Raw genomic sequence first — 22,222 nt, 5'->3', positions numbered from 1 at the left:
TACAGGAAGGGAGTAGCAAGCCAGCAGCACAATACTACACCTGTGAGTGTGAAGGAGAAAGTTTGGTAGTGAAACTAGTTTAATTTTCTGTCTCTGAAGTGGTTGTTGAAAACTACAGGGAGTTTGTGGAAGTATACAGTGAAATTAAACATTTAAAATCCTAAATTTGAGCTCCTTCATAGAAATCTCATGAGATTCTGTTTGTTCTGATGTTTTTCTTGGCAATGTAGTTACACGACAAGAAGGAATATATCAGTTTAACAGAAAAAGGAATTTTATTATGTGAAATAACCATTTCATTTGGAATAATGGGGAAAAATAGATGTTATGGAGAAAGTTATCTGTATGTTTACCTCCTTCTTCCCCCCCACACCCCCCCAAAAAAGGTGTGAGGTGGAATATTTTGGTGTAAGTGAAAGTAAGAATCGCTGTTAAGTCTGACCAGTATGAAGTAGCCATAGGCTCCTAAACAGTATGTGTCATGGAAGGCAATGGATCCTGGATTTATGGAATATCTCCCTAGTGTTTACAGCAAAAAAGTTAGCTTGCTGTTAAAGCTTCAAAATAGCACCAGAAACTCTCTAGTTGTGGAGATGAAAGGTTATAATTCGTGGCCTGCCCACTTTCCATGCTGCACTGCTTCAAATTTTCAGGGCATTAAGTCATCAGCTTTAGGATAGAGTCTGCAGAAGAATTAAGGAGAGCATAGCAGCCTAGATTGGATTTGATTTTTAAAAATTACCTTGGGAGCCAGGAGGATGACAGGATTCCCTATCATATACTACAGGTAATATCTTCCCCTACCCTCAGTGTTCTGGTGTTCTTGTTAAGTTTGAACCTTTTCACTACTCCCCCTGCTGATCTCTGAAACAAAGGTCCGTTGGGGAAAATTACAATACAAACAACTTGACTACCTACAATAACTTAAAATATCCTGGCTTCACCAAGCCCTGAAACAATTAAACTCTATTTATTTGTATAATGTATAGAGGATTTTAACATAGATATTTCTTTGACTGGATAGCTGGCCTTCTAATTTAAGGCCTTGGATGTGGGCTCAGGAGATCTGAGGCTACCTCTGCACTGCAAATGGGGTTTGTATAATTTGCAGTTTGTATGGATATACCTGTGCTAGCTTTAATCTAGGGAAGACGCAGTGGCATAAGCTGTGTGAGCCTGCCTGACTCCCTGGGTAGGCCATACTGAAGCCCATGCCACCATGTTCTCCTTGCTATGTTTAGCAAACTAACTAGATTTAAAGCTAGCACAGGTACATGCACCCCTGCTGCAAATTATACTCAGTTGCAGTGTAAATATATTGTGTTCCGTTCCAGATTCTGCCACAGGCTTCTTTCTGTGCTGCAGTTTCCCATCTGTTTGCCATTAATGCCATTCAAAATGTTTTTATGGAAACCAGGTCTCTCACCTGATTTTATTCTTTGAGATTACAGATTTGATAAAAGTAACTGCATAAGTCTAATATATTTAGACTTTGTATTACACAATTTGCTGATGAAAAAATTAGGACTACACGGTATTGAGAGTACACATTAAATGGATCAAGAACGGACATCTCAAAAAATAGTCCTTGATGGGAATCATTCGTGAATGGGGATGTTTCTGGTTGGAGTTAGAGTTTGGAGCTAGGCTTGATGCTATTGAACATTTTAATCAATGATCTGGAAGTAAATATAAAATCACCGCTGATAAAATTTGCAGATACAAAGTTATAAATCCATGAATGAGGAATGCAGACCATATTTACAGAATAAGGGATTGTATTCTGGAAAGCAGTGACTGTGAAAAAGACTTAAGGATCATAGTGGACATACAGCTGAACATGAGATCCCAGTGTGGTACTGTGGTAAAAAGGACTAATGCAATCCTTGGATGTATAAATGGGAGTAGTGAGTAGAAGTAAGGAGATGATTACATCTGTATGTGTGGCATTGGTGAGACTCATTGTGTGTAGTTCTTGTCCACAATTTAAAGAGGATGTTGAAAAATTGGAGAGCCACAAAACATGATTTGGGAGCTGGAGAAAATACCATTCAGTGAGAGACTCACAGATTCTATGAATCTGTAAACTGAGGTTTCCTTTTCACCCTTTTTCTTGTCTATTTAGGACAGGTCTACTCTACAGACCTATATCAGAATAACTGTTCAGGGGTGTGTGAAATCCATATCCCATAGCAACATAATTATACTGACCTAACCCCCTGTGTAGATAGCGCTATGTCGACAGAGCTTCTCCTACCAACATAGCTACCATCTCTTGGCAAGGTTGATCAACTACACCGAGGGAGGAACTCTTCATTAAAGAGCTACCGATGCAGCTGCGCTGCTGTCAAGCTGCCCATGCAGACAAGCCCTACTGCGCTGTACATGGAGACAAGCCCTACTGCACATTAGACAGTTCATGTCCTGAAAAATTAGTGTGTATCCACAATGCCTAATAAAATGCCCTAATTTCTGGAGGGCTTTCTGGCGGGCTTCGGTAATACTACTAATTTATATATTGTATTTAGAATTGCACTGTTCTGAAAATAGATTTTAGCTTTAAATGAATTGGTTAGCTCTTACATTTCAGAATGTATGATATAGGTTAGAGGACTGTAGTTATTCATGTGTGAATATTCTTTTTTCCCATAGGACAAACCAGAGATTTGCTTTATGAAGGGTGCTTATGAACAAGTGATTAGATACTGTACAACATATAACAGCAAGGGGCAGACCCTGCCTCTCACCCAACAACAGAGAGAACAGTATCAGCAAGAGAAGATATCTATGGGCTCTGCAGGACTTAGGGGTAAGGCCACTCTAGCGTACCATCTCTACAGGTTGTTAAACCCTTTAAATGTGTTACTTGACTCACTACTTCATAGTAAGAAAAAAACCCCACAATTTGAAAGCTTTAAAACTCTAAATTCAATCTTTTCTGGTTTTGTTGTGTTCACCAATTTCTTCAAATTAGGACTAGGTGTTAAACTTGCACTTTAGTTTAAGGGTTAAGTAATAACATGGCTGACAGTGGATGTTAACATATTGTACTTCAGGTTTCAGTTTCTTCTCATGTGTCTGACCACCCAAGAGATAAGACTCATTACCACTTAACTATCAGTCATCTCTTTCTTTCTGCAGGAATTGGTTTATGGGTTTTTTTTGGATAATCCCAGGTTATCCACTGTTTTCTTCTGTTTTGTTTCATCTCATTTGAGTTAGACACACCCTTGTTTGAGTCAGAGGTGCATGTACTGTCTGGGTGAGGCACGTATCTCTAAGTGCAATATGTATAAATCCTTCCTACCCAGAACTAGAGAAGCCTGAGAGCTCTGACTGAAAGTTCCTGATGGAAGAGGCTATGAGACCCTGCATAAACCTGGGAGACCTCCCCCCCACCTCCTGTACATCAGCCTCAGCTGACCAAGAGTAGCCCTCCAAGTACGAACCAGAGTGGAGCCCTTAACGTTGAACCCCAAGGAGTTGTTACATAGTGTCCCCCATGAGAGTAAGACACTTGCAGGAGCTGTCCTTACGTTCATGTAAGCGGTCTGTCCAAAAGAAATACGTTTCCTTCCCGAGCTGGTCCGGGTTGGGTGAGATGATGTGTACAGAACTGGCTCTGCTGAAGACCCCCAGGCTGAAGGGTAAGACATGGAAAAAAAGGGATGTTAGTTCCGACGGAGACTGCGGGGGAGAATGGGAAGAGACTCTCATCAGTCCGATCCATGAGTGCAGGTGTGGACTCATCATCTGAGCTGCCTCGCTTATCCATTAATCATCCATCTGTGTCATCAGAACTGGTCCATCAGGAGTTTTTACTAGAACTCTCGTACTGTGGGCTGTACAGAGAGACCTTAGTAATGCTGGAGGATATCTTCCTCCCCTACCTGCAGTCTCCACTCTGTTCAGGCCATGCCCTCCTGAAAGACATCCTTACCCCAGAGGAGGAACTGGTACTGTTGTTTCAAAGAGGCCCATCTCCATCCACTGAGCTGGAGTGCCTCAGTACCGATGGTACCACTGTTACAAATGGAGCCATCCTCTGAATTGGAGGAGTCAGGAGATAGCTGCACCAGTATCTCCATGAAGGCAAAGGAGTCCTGGCAGACAGGTGAGATCTTACTATTTCTCCAGCTATGACCCAATCAGGGACAACTGGTATTGATTCCTGTGGGGGCCACTGTGACCAATAGATCCTTACTTCTGGCCTTATTGGGGTCCTCAGGACACCTATGGTAGCCACCTGGACCCCTTTCAGGATTTGTACCATTCCTCCCCTTCTTGTCCATTGGTGTATGAGGAGGAAGAACCAGAACCAGTTCTGCTAGTACCCCTGCTTCCAACAGGAGCCTCCCCATCGTCCCTGGATGCTGCCATTACTCCTCCATTGCCTTCTTTGCTACATGACCACAGCAACATCAATAATAGTTGCAGAGGGTCATTGTTGATCTACAAATCCCAGTACAGGAGGTCCAGGACCCTCACCATCGACTTCTGGGCATTTTGGCTATCCCAATCAATGAGGCCATATCTAAACTGGCCAGAGCAGTTCAGAAAACACCATCTTGAGCCCCTACACCTTGCCTACGGCAAGAGCTTGGCCACACTACCAAAAATCTACTTCAGCAGATAAAGGGTCAAAGAGACTGGATCTCCTGGGTGGGAAAGTTTTCTACTTTGCAGACCTCCAGTTTTTGTATTGCTAATTGCCAAGCCTTATTAGCAACATACGCTTTTAACACCAGGCTTGTGGACTTTAAAGACCAGCTACCCATGGAAGACCAAGCCCACTTCCAGTCCTCTCTGGATGAGGGAAGGTTGGTATCAAAGGTGGCTCCCCAGGCTGTGGGAGATGGTGCAGATACAGCATCCAGATCTTGAGCCAGAGGACTGGTCACATGAAGGCTTCAATCGTTGGACTTCCCTAGAGAGGTCCAAAATACTATCCAAGACCTCCCCTTTGAGTCCAACCTTCTTAATGAAAAGACAGACTAGACTCTACATTCTGTAAAGGATTCAAAGATCCACCCTGCAGTCCCTGGACATTTACACCTGTAATTGCCTATGGAGCTTTTAAAAAAAATTTGGCATCACATTAGCTATCCTCCAGTCATCTGGTACAGAAGCTGATTTAAATGGTAGGTTATATACCATAGTTCTGAAACTTCACATTTGAGTTCCTTCAGAATTCTTATGTGAATACCGTCTGGTCCTGTTGACTTATTACTGTTTAATTTATCAATTTCTTCCAAAACCTCCTCTAATAACACCTCAATCTGAGACAGTTCCTCAGATTTGTCACCTAAAAAGAACGGCTCAGATTTGAAGATTCTCAGGCGTGAAGATCAAGGCAAAGAATTTTCTCTACAATGGCATTATCTTTCTTGAGTGCTCCTTTAACATATCCTCGCAGAGAGCTTCTAAATGCAAGACATCTGCATAGCGGTGACTTGGCGTTCCATCCATAGTTTCATGGAACACTACGCTGTAACTCAAGCAGCAGTGGCAAATGCAGTCATAGGAACAACAGTACTACAGACATCTCTGCTGCCAGTTTCCTTGCACCTGCCTCTAGTCTGAATGCTGTTTTGGTAGTCACCCACTGAGGAATATACATGGGGACCATCACTTGAGGAAGAAATGGAGGTTACTTACTGTAATTGGAGGCTCCTAGAGGTGTGCGGTCCCTATCTGTATTCCACCCTCCCTCCCCTCTGCTTTAGATCCAGTAGGCTTGCAGTAAGAGGAGGAACTGCAGAGGTGTTGACCCGCACTGCCTCTTATAGCCTCGGTTGGAAGTACAAGGAGAGCTACTGAGTATGTGCTCCAAAACTCTTTGGAGAGGCAAGGCACCAAAAAGCAAACCAGAATATATCTAACAGCCGTTACAGTTCTCTGAATGGGGACCTGAGGGTGCGAGCACTATCTCACTTTCTACTGTAGACTGCTTACTGAATGAGGCCCCTGTCCTGCAAATGTGCACATAATAGTTGCATTGATTTCAATGGGTAAAGTTATTCATGTGAGGTGGTTTTTTTGCTGCTTTGGGCCAGCAGTCTGTGTGCAGCAATCATCCGGTCTTTTTTCAAATACAGATTTATTTGACTTTTATCCTTTTAGAAAATATATAGGGTGTGTGGTTGAAATCCTTATTTTGGAAGGGGCTGCTGTTAAATGTACTATGCTGGTTAGTTATTAAATTGTTTAGTTTTAAAAGTAACTTATTTTTCTTGTTTTTATAAAGTTCTCACCCTAGCCTCTGGCCCTGAGCTGGGACAGCTTACCTTTTTGGGGCTGGTGGGAATAATTGATCCTCCAAGGACTGGTGTAAAAGAAGCTGTCACTACACTTATTGCTTCAGGAGTAGCAATAAAAATGGTTACTGGAGATTCACAGGAGACTGCGATTGCTATTGGTATGAATATACCTCTCTCTCATTTTGACTTGTCGGAAGCCATTAACTACCTTATTAAATGTTACTCTAAAATGGTTTATGTGGTGCAAATAAAAAAATAGAAGTAAGGTTTTGTGAAATTTACAAATGAATAGACTACATACAGTTTGTATTTTAGTAGACCTAAGATTGTCAAATGTGATATAACAGGAAAGCGAGTAGTTTAAACTGAGTATCCCTTTAAAGTATAGTTGTCTGAAAATTTGTTTTTATACCTAAGGTTTGCTGTAATTGAGACAATTTTGGTTTAGTTTAGTGTGTTTTTTTCCCCATCTAGCACTAGTGTATGCTCAGTCAATTTAACAGTTCATTTTTGTACAGTTTTCCTTGTCTGTGGGGGGCCTTTCACATAGCAGCAAGCACTTTCGGAAACTGGGCCAGGTTACTCAGAGCAGGTATGGTACCAGAACTCTTTTGCATATGTGACTGGATTTCAAGTTGAAAGTGTTTTTTTAACTTTGAACAAGTTATCTACATGACTTCTGTACTTTATTGGTTTACAGAGGGGGATTCTTTGTGTGGGCTGATCACAAAGCTTTGTAAAAGGAGTTAAATTAGAGTGAAATTTCACTTTTGCCTGAGTGATTTTTTTATCATCTTTTCCATACACTTAAAAGTTCACATTTTATGATCCCATCCTTTCTCTACTTGTTTGCATCCATTTGCTAATTTCCTATTCCTTTTTTTGGATTGTAAGCTCTTTGGGGCAGGGACTGTTTTCGCTATGTTCGTACAGCACCTAACACAATGGGGCACTGACCTGCTTGAAGCCTCTAGATGTTGATGCAAATACGAATATGTAATCAGAATAGACTTCATGACACGTTTTGTTATTTCTCAAGAGTTCAGGTAACCACTCCAGTCTAATGATTCCATAAAAGTTATGAAGCTACTGGAGTAAACATACATGTAGTAAACATGAATAGATGCACAAAATCTTGTATACCGTATACTAGAAAAACTGGTAGTCTGTTAAATCACTTTATTTTCATTTCCCCTCTTTCCAGCTAGTCGCCTTGGGTTATATTCCAAAAATTCACAGTCCTTCTCAGGAGAAGAAATAGATACTTTGGATATTCAACAGCTTTCACAAATAGTACCAAAGGTTAGTATAACCCCTTCCCCTCGACTAATTACAGTAATGTAATAAAAGGATGTAGCCTATGCTGAGAGAAGGATTCTTATTTAAAAAACTAAACCGCAATATTTCCTAAGAAACTGACAAGATGGTTTTAATAGAAAGATGATGCATTAAATTATGAAAAGCCAAACCCTCTAATTTAGGAACATGGAAACTGTCATAGCAGACCAGGCCAGCTGTTCACTATGGGCAAGTCTGCACTTCTGCTTCAATTGATCTAACTTGCATTGCACAGGGGTGTGAAAAAGACGCACCTCCCCCCACCCCGGATTGCCCTGGAGTCTCCAGGAATTAAAGATTAATTTTTAATTAAAGAAATGTCATGTGATGAAACCTCCAGGTATTTGTCCAACCACAGTTTGTAACCCTACCCCCAAGCGACGCAAATTACAGCAACCTAAGTGCTGTCCACACTGGTGCTATATTAGTAGGAGTGTGTCTCCCACTGACATAGCTTCCCTCTCTTGCGGAGGTGGACGGGAGAGCACTCTCCCGTTGGCATAGAGCATCTTCACCAGACGTGCTACAGTGGCGCAGCTGCATTAGTGCAGCTGCACTGATGTAGCACTTTTAGTGTAGACCTGCCCTTAGTCTGACCATGTCCAGATGCTTCAAAAGATAGTGCAAGAAACCCAGTCATCAGTAGATAGGGAATAGCTTGCCCCAAACTTTTTCTTGATCTCTCTCAATTAGAGGTTGTCATGTGATACGAAGTATGAAGCTTTATATCCCTTCCAAACTTTGGGTTTTTTAAACCTTACTAATTTAACTTCAGATGTTTTCATTATGTGTATAATCAATTTGAGTGCAGCTGATCTCTTAGCCTCTAATACCTTATGGCAAAGAATTAATTGTGCATTGTGAGATGTTTCCTTTAATAGATGTGTTCAATTTCATTGAATGGCCTCCTTCTTGTTTCATGGGAAAGGATGAATAGAAGTTCCCAATCAACCTTGTACATATTCTTCATTATACCTTTGTCATGTATTCACTACCTCTAGACTGTGCCAGTCGTCTTAGTCTCTTCTTATGAAAAATTTTCCATGCCTTTTTAATTTTTAATCAATCCCTGAGCTCCCTCTAACAAACCAGTTATTTGCAAAGGATAGTTAACTTGCTTGACTGATGAATAACCTCATTCAGTTTGCAATTTTGGCAGTTGTGAATGTTCAGTTACTAAAACTAAAAAAACACGAAGTTAATTTGAGGCTCAAACTTGACTTTTCCACAACTTCTTTTGTTCCAAAATATTGTTTTATTTACAAAAGAATGCCAGTCTGCAAAAATGAGGACTGCAGCATTCTTAATCTGTGACCTTTATTGAAATATGGATAACATCTAATCTGATTAATATAAACCTAACTCCCTGAATGCTCCTACTTGAAAGCTAATTATATGGGGATATAGTTTGGTATTCAGAGTATTTTTGTATCATCTAATTTTACAGTATAAGTTTCAGCCTTAATTTCTCAAGTTTTCAATGCTCATTCTTTATGCTCTTCCTTTGATAGGTTGCAGTGTTTTACAGAGCCAGTCCCAGGCATAAACTGAAAATCGTAAAGGTATGTTTCTCCAGAAGTAGGAAGTGCAGGACAACTGCTATAGACATTATTTTGTAATGTATTTGTTAAAATTGTAACAGGTTAAGATATGTCGGAATGAAATAGATTTGAAATGTATTTGGTTGTGAAACAGAAATTTATTTGAAAAGAAAAGTTGGGAAACCTCACAATGCCCAGCGGAGCGACTACATGTATCTGCTGTTGGGCAGCATAACACTTTTTCAGATGCCAGAGGGCCAACTGAGAATGTCACACTGCAGTTGAATTCACTAGAAACTTATGGGAATCCATGTTTCTGCTGCATCCCAAACAGAATGATAAGGCATGAATTTCAAGCCACTTCTGTTGGAATGCTTCAATTCTGAAGCTAAAAAAATGGCTAAAGTGACATAGAAACATTAGAAGAAAAGTGAATAAAGCAGGACTACAAAACAGATTTTTTCAAGATAACAATTAGCACAAGTAAAAGAGCAAAGATAATGAAGAAATCAAACATTAAGAAACAGTTGGAATGTAATTGAGAGAAATATAGGAAAACAGTGTTAAATATAAACACATGGTCGTCTTCATGGACTTTATTTGCTCTTTTTGATTATTTCTTAATTCAACTTTTGAGCAAGCTTTCACTTCCTTACAAGCATAGGTTTTTAGTTGGGCTTCCTGGGAAGGATTACAGTAACTTTAGATTGAGGTGTGGTTTTCTTTAGGAGAAATCACAGGTAAGAGCTCACTTAAATGGGAACATAATACCATTTTTATAATTAGATGACATGATCTTAGACTGTCAGGAAAGTGGTGTGGACCAGATTGCTCTGATCATTGCCGAAACAAATACTTTCCTTTTTTGTAGTCCTTACAAAACAATGGTGCGGTAGTAGCTATGACGGGAGATGGAGTGAATGATGCTGTAGCTCTGAAGGCTGCAGATATTGGAGTGGCAATGGGGCAGACTGGAACGGATGTTTGTAAGGAAGCAGCTGATATGATCCTAGTGGATGATGATTTTCAGACAATAATGTAAGTTTCTGATTTTTGCAAGTATTCAACAAATCTTAAATAAAATAAGCATTAGGAAATCACTTCCCCCTTCCCCCAAATGAACTATACTTTGCAAATGGATACTTTCTTCTTCTTTATTTAGCTGCAGTTAACTTACAAATTCCTATGCATATCCTAAGAAAATAGATCTTTAGTGTTGATTAGCTTGTACTGTAGTCTAAAAAACATTAATGCCTTTATTCAAACCATTATTTTCATGGGCTCTAAATAAGCTTTTCATATTATCTGGTTACCTTTCATAAGCACTTGGGCAGCTTGTCAGCAAGAGTATGCAGATTTCTATGGAGGGAGTTGTAGGAGGAGAAGGGAGTCTGTTCTTAGATGCATATTGGTAGTAGAACTATTTAAGCCTTTAGGCCTTGTCTACACTGAACTCTTTTTTCCCCATTAACACTTTCTGCTGGTTTGAACGTTGGTAATGGAGAGTGCAGTGCAGAAAGGACATCGCATTACAACGGTTCACGTATGGAACCGCTCTGAGCCAGGTTAGGCCACACGGGAGTCACGCGCTTTAAAAAGCAGAAGCGTCTGGTATGTAGCACCAGCCCTACCACCAGTGGAGCCGCAGCGCTGGGAAGCGGAAAGAGACGCCGCTCGCTTCAATGCAAGAGATGTTTGGACTTCTTTACGTTCAGATAAATCAAAGTGTACCTTCTGATGCTGCAGTCCTTCCTCCAGGAAGGAACTGAAATCTCACAGTAAAAGTAACTGTTTTGAAAGCTGCCACTGACCATCTTTGATTTGGGTTACTTTTCATTGTTTTGTCATTCCTACAAAACATTGTTAGCTGAGAAAAACAGCGATGGTATTTTGGCTTAAACCAAAATAAATACAAGAGAAATGGATGAGTCTCCAGCCCCATGCAAATGGAGCGTGGGGATGTTGGACCTCTCCTGTTGAAAGAAATTACTCGAACACATCTGTCCTTGTAGTATAGCAGGAGTACACTCCGTTGCACTACACTAGGAGTATTTCTCATTGCCTGACCAACTCTACCTTCCTATTCCTAGTCTGTGCTTCTGATTTCTACCTTCTCACCCACCCTTTACCTTTTCTTTAAGATTAAGCTATTTGTAAAACTGAACGTGTTTTTCATTAAGTCTGGGGAAAATAGAACAGGAGAATTTCCGAACACTCTTCCTGGGCTTTAGCCAACTTTTGCGTGAATGATGCACTTCAGCACTTACAAGTGTTTTCCTATGCATAGATTCCAAGGCCAGAAGGAACCATTGTGATCGTCTGGTCTGACCTCCTGTACAACACAGGCCATCAAACTTTGCCAAAATAGTTCCTAGAGCATCTTTTAGAAAAAGTCCAATATTGCGGATTTTAATCTTGATTTTATTTCTGAAAAGAAAAGAAACAAACTATTGAAATGTCTACAGATGATAAAAATACTTTCAGGCATTATCAGCTCCTTGTATGTAACTAATTGATTATCCTTGCTTGTATTCATTAAGACAAGAATAGGGATATTGTCTTATTTAGATAGAAGCCCTGGAGTCAAACACTGCCATCTAATCTAGAGTATATATTAACTCCTCAACTAGCCTTATAGATTTCACATAGGTTAACTTAGTCATGCTCTAACCCTTAAATTCTGAAACTAACCCCTCTGAAACTCTTCAAGCTGATTATTCTCTAAAGGAATATATTGTGATTTAGCCGCATAGCATCAGGAAATCCGTTTCTTGTGCAAATGAGTTAAAGGTAGCTCTTCAGGATCAGGTATTAAGGTCACCTGTAAGTGACCTCTTTTTTTTTAAATTATATCCTCTTATTTTGAAAGTCAAGTTGTAGCAGAACTGGAATGAGAAAATTAATATGATTAAATTAGTAATAATAGAAAAGCTGAATAAGCATGACTATAATTGCCTGAGTGGAATAGAAGGCTCTTGTAACATTTTGTGAAGTTTGAAAAAATTTAAAATATAATTAAAACTGCTGGAATTCACTTTTTTCAGCATAGCTTAATATTTTAAGCTTTTTTTACATTACCTTCATTGGTCTAACTGTGTAAGTATTGTTTTTGTTTTTAATTGCAGGTCTGCAATTGAAGAGGGTAAAGGAATTTATAATAACATAAAAAATTTTGTTAGATTTCAACTAAGCACGTAAGTTTGCAACATCATTGCCAATGTCAGAAGCTTCCAATTACACTGTAAATGAGTTAAGTTTCATACTGCACAGAACCAAATGTGATAAATATTAGTGTAGAGTCTACAAGCATTGGTGGTGATACACACTAGGTTAGAAGGCACATTGACCATTATTGTGAAAGTTTCCTAATCGTTCATTTCCCCCTGCCCCCATTTTCTATTTTACTATTAGTATTTAGTAAGTATGACTTTGGTCAGTGGTTATTTTGCTGTTTTTAAAAAATCTTGACACCTTGACAACCCCCCTCTAAGATGGAAAGGAACTACTTAGCCATTCTCCTGCCAGTCTGATCACCCTATAGGGTAGGGGTGGACAAATTTTTTGGGCTGAGGGCCACATCTGGGTGGGGAAATTGTATGCAGGGCAGGGGGTTGGGGTGCAGGAGGAGGTGCGGTGTGCAGGAACGGGCTCAGGGCAAGAGATTGGGGCAGAGGAGGGGTGTGGGGTATATAAGGGGGCTCAGAAGGGGATTGGGGTGTAGGAGGGGTGCAGAATGCAGGAGGGGGCTCAGGGAAGAAGGGTACAGTAGGGGTGTGGACTGCAGGAGGGAGCTCAGGGCAGGGGGTTGGGGTGCAGGAAGGATGTGGGGTGCAGGCTCCGGTCTGGTGCTGGTTTCCTCAAGCGGCTCCGGGGTGGCAGCGGCACGCGCCAGGGCCAGGGCAGGCTCCCTGCATGCTTGCCCTGGCCCCGCACTGCTCTGGGAAGCGGTTGGCACCACGTCCCTGCACTGTCTCTTGGATGGGGGGGGGGGGGGGGGCCACAGGGCTCCACATGCTGCCCTTACCCTGCCTCCAGGTACCTCCCCTGAAGCTCCCATTGGCCGCAGTTCCCCGTTCCCGCTCAATGGGAGCTGTGGGGGGTGGTGCCTGGAGGCAGGGGCAATGCACGGGGCCCTCTTCTGCCCCCTGCCCGGGCCAAAGGGACGTGGTGCCGGCCGCTGCTGGGGGCAATCCCGCAGGCTGGATTCAAAGCCCTGATGGGCCAGATCTGGCCCGCAGGCCGTAGTTTGCCCACTCCTCCTATAGGGTCATGGTTGGAGAGGGGCATTCCGTCTGTCACAATGTCCCTTCCTCTCTCCCTGCCCAGAATACACACATCAATCATGGGGGTGGGGGGCCTGATAAGATTGGAACAGACCTCAATCTCCCCTAGCCACCCACACCCATATCCAAGTTTCTAGGCTTGCTGTGGGCCTAACCTATCATCTTCTGGGTTCAATTTTTTTTTTTCCCCCCTTCTGGGGAAGATTGGCAAGCTACCCAGTGGGTTTTTTACCCACCTTGAGCATGCTGCAGGTAAGGTAGGTGAGGATAATAAGGATGAGGTGTGGGGTTTTTTTTGTTTTTTTTTTCGTTTTTTTTAAAGAGGCAGGGTATGCAGGGGGGATAACAAATGTCAATAAATATTATTGCAAGTTGTGGCTATACCTGGGGTATACTGGAGCACAAGACCCAGGAGGGACTGGTGAACTCAGCCTAGGGTGTTCTCAGGTCTTTGCAAACAGAGTGGTCCCTTTTCTGTGATTCATTTCTCCTTTGCATGAGAAGTGTGGTAGGATTGGGTAGCTAGCAGTGGGCTGAATCAGGAATTCTTTCTTGGTTGTAATGTTAGGCCAAGTAACCTTGCACTGGACCCAGTTAATTCCTAATACTTTGGGGGGGATCAGTCCCCTTTCAGTATTAATAAAATTAGAGCCTGTCTCTTTGATTCCATTCACCTGTCTGTGTTTTCCTGTCTCCTGATCAATCTGTAGAGGGAAGTGTCCCCATCCCTAAATAAAATTTCTTGTTTTAGGAAGTCTGGGTAGTGTTTCACTTGGTTAATTAAGGTCATTAGTCTCTCAAACTAGCAGTTCCACACAGCGTCTTTATTTTCATTAAAAGAAAATTAATCTAGCAGTTTGCATTCCAAGGAACATAGTTAAAAGTTCAGTTTTCTACACACCCTGTTGCTCAAACCAACACAACAAAATATGCAAATTAATTACCTATTGCAAAATATATTAAGTTGTTGAGTGTTGACCAATGATACTTTTAAAAGATTATCTGGAAGTTTGGGAGTCATTTTTAGACTAAAAGACCAACTCTGATTTTTTTTGTGTTGCATTAATATAAAATAAACTTCCATATTTTAAACAAAATCTGTTTTGACAGATTAATTTAAGTGGCCCCAATGCTTTTCCTTGCAAAGTCAGGGTTAGCTTTTAAATCAAGTACTAAGATTATCTAAACAAGTGCTGAAAATTAGGTATGTTAAGTGTTGAGTAGAAAGTATTATCAACTAATCTTCAGGAATGTGCCGTGCTGACAATTATAAAATGGCTTTTCTCAACAGGAGTATAGCTGCATTGACTTTAATCTCACTGGCTACATTAATGAATTTACCTAATCCTCTCAATGCCATGCAGATCTTGTGGATCAATATTATTATGGATGGACCTCCAGCTCAAAGGTAAAACATTATTTTCACCTCTTGATGGAGTCTGATTCCAGCAAAATAAACAAATACCATAATCTTTTCAGGAAAGAGCAACTTCCTATGTATGTAACTTGAGAACTCTCTCTCTCTCTCGAACTTATTTTAAAGTGACTTCTAAAAACTGGGAGAACATCTTTTACTAGTGCAACATTGCTACCTAGTGTGATGTTTGCAGCATAGCTCTGTATTGTTATCCCTTCTGTTCAGTGTGTATAAAGAATAAGGAAGACTGACACTTCAAACTGCAGTGTCTCCCGTATGCTGATGACACTTAGCTTCATTTTTTTCCCAGCAAACCCAGATTCTGTTGCTCTACTGCTTTCTGCATATGTGGTTGAGAGAGGGATCAGGATAAAAATGACCTGGCCATAACTTCTCCTTGATAAGGGAGAAGTAACTTCTTTTTTTCCAAAAGAGTCAGGAGCAATATGAATAAGCTCCTTTGTCCCACTAGAGTTCGGTGGTCTCCACCATGTAAACTCATCCTTTATTTTGGTCTGATTCTTATCTAATGAGTGATCTGTTAAGGTTCTGGTAACAATAGTTCTGTCTATGACTGCCCTAATCAAGAAATAGAATAATGCTTCAGATACCATACAGATAGATGTATCACGTTAGAGAAGAGGGATTTTTGTTGTCAGAAGGACATGAATCCTTCCTACTGAACAAGGGAGATAGCACCTTCCAAGAGAGGGCCTGGACTTCGGCAGGGGGACTGGCTTTCCTAAGCAGTGGCAGTGACCTTTCCATTGTAATTCTCCGAAGGCTGGATGCAGCATTCCATGGGCTAGTAGCCCGACCTAGTTTTTAAGGAAATCTAAGAAGAGTTCTGCATGACGTTCAAAAGGTTTGAGTTTACAGCTTATAGCACTTCTAAAAATGTGCGCCAGGAAAGAATCAGGTGAAGGGTGACTGCTCTGAGGAGGCACTTTGCAACAAGTTCCTCTTGTATTGAGTAAACAGTCTCCCGATGTGTGGGAGAGAAGAGTACAGTCCATTAGCTCCAGATTAGGGGAGTTTAGACACTGGATACACTGGTTAAGAGCAAACCTTTTTCTGCTACTGCATGTGTGTCACCTATATTAGATTTTTTGAAAGTACATGGGAGCTATGGTGATGGGACTCGAGAAATCTAAGATGCACGTGATGCAGGAAAATACTACATTAAATGACAGTGCAACCCTACAACTCTAATACTGCATGGCACTTAATGTGGAATAATAAGTACTCGTATGCTAGAGGGGACTCTTGTTTACAGATTGAATATTCCTTCTATTCAGAAAAGCATATAAGATCATTCTCGTTTTGAATTATTCACTGTTGATTTGAAATCTTGTATTTTGGTGATAAATCTAGTATTCTAAAATGTCTTGATTTTATTTTTTTAAAGCCTGGGAGTGGAACCTGTGGATAAAGATGTTATTCGGAAGCCCCCAAGAAACTTGAAGGACAGCATTTTGACCAAAAACTTGATTGCTAAAATACTAGTTTCATCAATAATTATTGTGTTTGGAACACTCTTTGTCTTCTGGAGGGAGGTATGAAAAATGGAGAAGTGTTAAAGCAATAAGTGAAACTTCATTTATAGCACAAATCCCATTAATATTAGCAGTTAAATTAAGAATGTCCATAAATTTGAATTTTTAGTTTTCGGAAACCGTTTCATCCCAAATTGTATGCTGGGCAGCCAGATTGTAGGGAAGAATTTCAGAGATTGTTGGAAGGGAGAGCTGTAATAGTAATAGGTGTGGTATTAAAAATAGACCCTCTTCAGGCAGGCACCCTGTGGGTGCTCCACTTCAAGCGCACGTGCGCCTCTCAAGCCTTTAATTGGAGATTTTCCATTAGCTGTGGCTGTCCGGCCTGCACATGCGTCCTATGCCACCTTGTGCTATGCGCCAAGCATAAATAGGGATGTATGGGCAAACCACCCTCGGTTCCTTTTCAACTACCTTGGCCTAAGACCGGGCTTTCACTTGTTACCTTGAGTGTACCTTTGCTATCTTGTGTACCATTTCCTATGGTGGTTTTCGTGTAGCATTAGCTTAGTGCAGAAGCCGCCTGGCCCCAGCCTCAGCATGGCTCTGCTCCTGGCCCCGCCCTCAGCCGCTGGCCTCGGCTCCGTTCCTGGGCCAAGGCTGGGGACGGGGTTGGGAGCAGAGCTGCACTTAACCACGGGCCCGGCAGTGGTGCTGCTTCTGCTCCCACCCCCAACCACGGCCTCTGGCTGCAGCCCCACTCCCAGCCTTGGCCCCCTTATCCCTGTTCATGCAGCCCGGCCCCTGGGTAAGGGGTGGGAGTGCAACCCTCAAAAGTTTGGGATTAAGTGTGCTTAGTTCTTAATGATATAGTCATAAGAGGACTGATGTGACTCCTCCTCTTCCCTTCTGGGAGCCTTATTATCCTGGCAGGGTATGCATGTCTCGCCACATTTTAAACACTGCCTCTCCTGCATATACCAGTTAGCGATGGCCACTCTGTGTGTCCATTGCTTGGGGAGTTGCACATCTCCAAGAAGTGCAATTTCTGCCTGGCCCTCTAATCCAGGGAAAGGAAGGACAGGGAGACTAAACTGAGGTGGCTGATAGAGTGCTCCCTTGGACTGCCTTCTGAGTCAGGAGCCTTCCCCCACTCCCTCATACATCTGTCACCAAACAGATTTGGCACCCCTTCAACATTAGCACATTTCCCCTAAGAAAAGGAAGGCTCTGGAGGCTTCATGGAATGTTTCCAAGGAGAGGAGTGTGGACACTCATCTTAAGGAGCCAGCTCCTAAAAGGCCCCAGTCCTCTCTGAGTTTCATGGTCTTGGAAGCCTTGACCTCTTAGCTTGATACTGTAGAAGTGAAAAACTCATCCTCTGGTACCAACAGAGCTGGAAAGCCCCATAGCTTGAAGGAGAAACACTGCTCCTACAAGGCCAAAGGAGGCCAAGTATAACTACTTTGGCTGGTACCATCTGGCATAGCCCTGTTGTCAGTGCCTAGCCATTCAGCACCCTCAGTTCCGAGCAAACAGTGGCACCAGAGAAGATTAGTACCTGTATCAGTATGGTCCCAAATGATGTACTGTGTCTTTGGCTGCCATGTTGTCCCCTACTCTGTACCACATTAATTCAGGTACTCTAAGGACCTGTCTGTGATGGATGAATCAGGGTCCCTACTGCTCATGGATACTGAGCATCTGAGTAGTGAGATCCTGGTCTCCAGGTTACCATGGCCTTTTGGTACTGCAGGACTCTCCACATGTTTCTGTGGGTGCCTCCCCCCATTGAAGGATATTGAGTAGGATGAAGGAGACTTCAAAGAGACTGACTTGGTTCTCCTATATGGATATGTAGGAACCCAGTCTTTGAGAGTCATAGGAAGATCCTTGTGCTCGATGACAAAAATGGTGGAACCATCCTCACTCCTGTATGGGACCCCCAGTGGCCATGTTGGGATCCCTGAGCTACCAGCAGCAGTTTGCCAAACCACTGACAGTCTTATAAGGATGCTAGATGTGTACAATCCTCTCTCCTCTCTAACCAGTCCCCCTGCAAAAGATGAGATGTTTGAGGAACAGGAGGCTAAGGTGGATAGAGGACACCCCTCAAACACATAATTCATCTTCTGTCTCCAGACGAGGCAGTTATGCCTCTTCTGCTTTCTGTGGCAAACAATTTCCGGCACTTTCAGGATCTTACAAAGAAGGCAGCTGGCACTCTTCTGATACTACTTGAAGAGGTCAAGGACTCGTGGCACAAACTGCTGGACATCCTGCAGTCAGCAATGCCCTCCAGGGCAATGTTACCCATTATAGAGGCACTCCTGGATCCAGCTAAGACTGTGGCAAACACCTGATACTTTTCTGCCAATGTGTACATAGGAAGATAAGAAATATTATATTATTTCCCTAAGGACTGAGAATTTGTGTGTTCTCACCCCTCCAACTAACTCCCTGGTGGAGGATGCTATAAATGAATGGGGTAAGCAGTACTAATCCAAATCTACAAGGACCTGTATGACTAGCACCTTTTTGGATGGAAGTCCTATTAGTCAGCAGCCAGACAATTTCAGATTGTGAAGTATCAGGCGATCACAGACCAATATAATTTTATAAACTATGATAGATTTATGGCCTTTATTGAATATTTGCTGCAGGAACATAAGGAACAAGTGTAGTCCATTATTTCAGAGGTCCATTTATGGTCTATTCAAGCATCCTTTAACGCTGCTGCCAGGTCCATCTCCATGGCAGTATTATGTGCAAGGCATCTGGGCTCCAACTCTCAGGGTTTCTGAGAGAGGTCCAGAACACTGAAGACCTCCCCTTCGATGGGCTAAAGCTGCTATTGGAGATCACAGATGAGTCTGTGTACATGCTAAAGGACTTCAAAGTCCTTTAGCATGTATACTTTATGATCCCAACATGTATATGTACACCATATATATATATATATATATATATATATATATATATATATATATATATGTACACCTATGAATAAGAGAAGATTTAGTAGGTCAGACTGCCCAGAGAGTGTGTGCTGCTCAGTTCTCTGGATTTCATAAATTCTCTGACCCTCCCAGGAAAAGACACAGAGGGCTACTCACCCACTCTCCACAAGTACTCAGTAGTCTCCAACAGTTTTGACAGGTTCATGTGAGGGTGCAAATCCTCCCACACCTCTGGTTTTACAGCTGGAAACCATTCACCCACCTCCTCTGCTTTGACTGCCTTTCCCATTTCCAGCATGCTTGGAGATGGGTCACAGACAAATGGGCCATAAGGGTCATAATGTCAGACTACACCATCCACTTTACCTTGTCCCTTCCATCCTTCTTCCCCATCTTTCTTCAGGAATCCCTCTCACGAGCTTATATTGAGACAAGACATGGACTCTCTCCTTCAGTTAGGAGATCCCACCTCCTCACAAGGATAAAGGGTTTTACTAGAAATATTTTCTTGTGCCAAAGGAGAATGGAGCGTGGAGACTGATCTTGGATCTAAGACTTCTAAGTAAAATCCTAGAAGTTCAGGATTGTGACTCACAGCTATAACTTGTTCACTAGAGGAATGGGATTGGTTTTTGGCTCTCGACCTACAAGAAAATGGCTATGCTTCGCTATAGGCCAAGATAATTTCCAGTACTATTTCCCTTCGACCTTTCTTGCACCCTAAGGCTGTCAAAGGTCCTGGTGGCACTGGCTGTTTACCTCCAACAAGAAGCAATCCTAGTCTTCCCAGACCTCAACTGCTGGCTACTCAAAGGCCATTCCTATGAAACAGTGCCACCTGAAGTGGACCGTCCATAAGGACACTACTCGAAGAGGCTACTCACCTTATGCAGTAACTGCGGTTCTTCAAGACGTGTTCCTGAGGGTGCTTCACTACCCGCCCTCCTTCCCCTGCTTCAAACTGTTCTCTGTGGGATGTTCAGGTGTAGAAGGAACTGAGGGTGGTTCCCCCGCACATCCCCAGATAACCTGTTTGTGTGGCCCAAGGAGGCATAGGATGTGTGCAATGGGCTGACTGGATGCTGCTAATGAAAATTTCTGATCCAGGGCTCAAGAGCTGCATGTGCACCTGAAGTGGAGCACCCCTGGGGGAACATCTTGAAAAACCAAAGTTACTGTACAAGGTGAGTAATTTTATTTCAAAGCATTCCCCATTTCTCCCCCACAGCTCCACAGATGTGCTTTTCAAATATGTTCTGTGAGCATTTTGGGCATTGAAAGTGGTTGGTGGTCTAAAATGACCACATAACTTCGTATCCTGAAAGGAGGGAAATATCAAATATTGATTGTAATGTATTAGTTTCCTGTACTCAGAGTTGTGCATAAATATTTGCAAAATCACACCATTAATTTTAATCACAACCTGAAATTAAGAGTACTACTTAATGAGATTAAAGTTTATAAGCATGTATGTAAGTGCTTGTTCCTTGACTGCAACAAGCTGATTTAGCAAAAGTGGAGTTTTTGCTATTTCCAAATATTAGAACAAAACTTCCTTAAAATAAATGCTTTGAATGTTTGTTCATTTACAAGGTTACATACACTGAAGCCATTTTCTTGCTTTCTTCCGTTAGTTACGAGATAATGTCATAACACCTCGAGATACAACGATGACCTTCACCTGTTTTGTGTTTTTTGATATGTTCAATGCTTTGAGTTCCAGATCTCAGGTATGCAATCCTATATCTAACATAAGTATCCTGAGATTTTTGTCCCTTTATATAGTAACTATACTTTTCTTCTGTTGAAGCTGTGCTCATTTAATTTCTGGGCTTCAGACTTTTTCTTAAATGTACTTTCTCATCATGTGAGAAAGTGATGTCTCACAGCTTTAATGTGAGCTAACAAGCTCAGCAGCTCCACAGGCTTAACAGGCTAGCATTTGAAGTCACACGTCAGTGTGCTAGGGTTTTAATTTGGGGTAATTGATGCATGAAACCCCCAAAACATTAGGCTAGCAATGCTGACCTAAACTCACAAGAGTAAGAAAACTTAATTAAAAACGCAAAAGCTAGTGTCTCTGTATTGCTGCATGTATGTATTTAATAATCATTCTTCCCTTACAGTATACCAGTTAATACCTTCAGTTGTTTAGGGACCTTCACAAAATAAAATCCCTCTAGTTAACTTGCTATCCACAAAAAGCAAGGAAAATTTGTTATGCTAAGCCTTGTTATGAAAATAAATCAGTGTGAATTACACGTTTAAAAACAAACAAAAAACAGTTGCACTGTGAGAAAATAGACCCTTAACTGGCCAGCTATATTTTCATGATACGTTCTGAATGAATCTGTTGCACTGACAATAGATGTCCATTAATACTTATTGTACATGTGCAGAAGCAAATTCCCCCTCATTTTATTTTCTTAGCCTAGGGCCAGATTTATGAAGGTGTATTTAGGCATTTAAAGATGCAGATAGGTGCCTAGTAGGATATCCAAAAGTGCCAAAGTAAGTTAGGCACTTTACTCCCATTGAAATCAATTGGAGTTAAGCATTTAACCTGCTTAGGTGCTTTTGTGAATCCCATGAAGTGACCATCTGCCTCTTTAGGTGCCTAAATAACCTTGTATATCTGGATTATGTGGATTAATGAGAACATGGTTTTTAAGTTAAATATCACTAACTTTTTAAAATTTCTTCAGTTTGTTTTTTAAATTGTCTTTCTGATACCTAGACCATGTTTCTGCCTACAACAAGTGGATTCAGCAGTGCTGAATCCATCTGTACTGTTATTGGTGGGTGTCCATCATATTGCCTCTCTCCATTCTGAAGGATCCCTAACCTTAAACAGAAAACAGCTCAATCTTGAGACAACATGCAATTCATTAAGTATAGAAATCACATAGTTATCACATAGGATCATC

General features: G+C 41.7%; 1 protein-coding gene across 3 annotated transcripts in view; it reads left to right on the top strand.

Annotated features, from left to right (window-relative positions):
* ATP2C1 (ATPase secretory pathway Ca2+ transporting 1) overlaps positions 1–22,222 on the top strand; it is an 80,715-nt gene that overhangs the window by 56,410 nt on the left and 2,083 nt on the right. For all 3 annotated transcript variants that reach the window (XM_084619389.1, XM_084619390.1, XM_084619388.1), the window contains 9 exons: positions 2,653–2,809; positions 6,248–6,418; positions 7,465–7,562; positions 9,110–9,160; positions 10,011–10,177; positions 12,265–12,333; positions 14,714–14,830; positions 16,248–16,395; positions 20,930–21,025. In XM_084619389.1, the coding sequence (XP_084475515.1) occupies positions 2,653–2,809; positions 6,248–6,418; positions 7,465–7,562; positions 9,110–9,160; positions 10,011–10,177; positions 12,265–12,333; positions 14,714–14,830; positions 16,248–16,395; positions 20,930–21,025 (1,074 nt within the window). The remainder of the gene's footprint in view (positions 1–2,652; positions 2,810–6,247; positions 6,419–7,464; positions 7,563–9,109; positions 9,161–10,010; positions 10,178–12,264; positions 12,334–14,713; positions 14,831–16,247; positions 16,396–20,929; positions 21,026–22,222) is intronic.

This window comes from Lepidochelys olivacea, assembly GCF_965140295.1.
Source record: "Lepidochelys olivacea isolate rLepOli2 genome assembly, chromosome: 2".
Lineage (NCBI taxonomy): Eukaryota > Metazoa > Chordata > Testudines > Cheloniidae > Lepidochelys > Lepidochelys olivacea.
The sequence above is the reverse complement of the archived record's forward strand: the minus strand, read 5'-3'. Positions and strand labels throughout refer to the sequence as shown.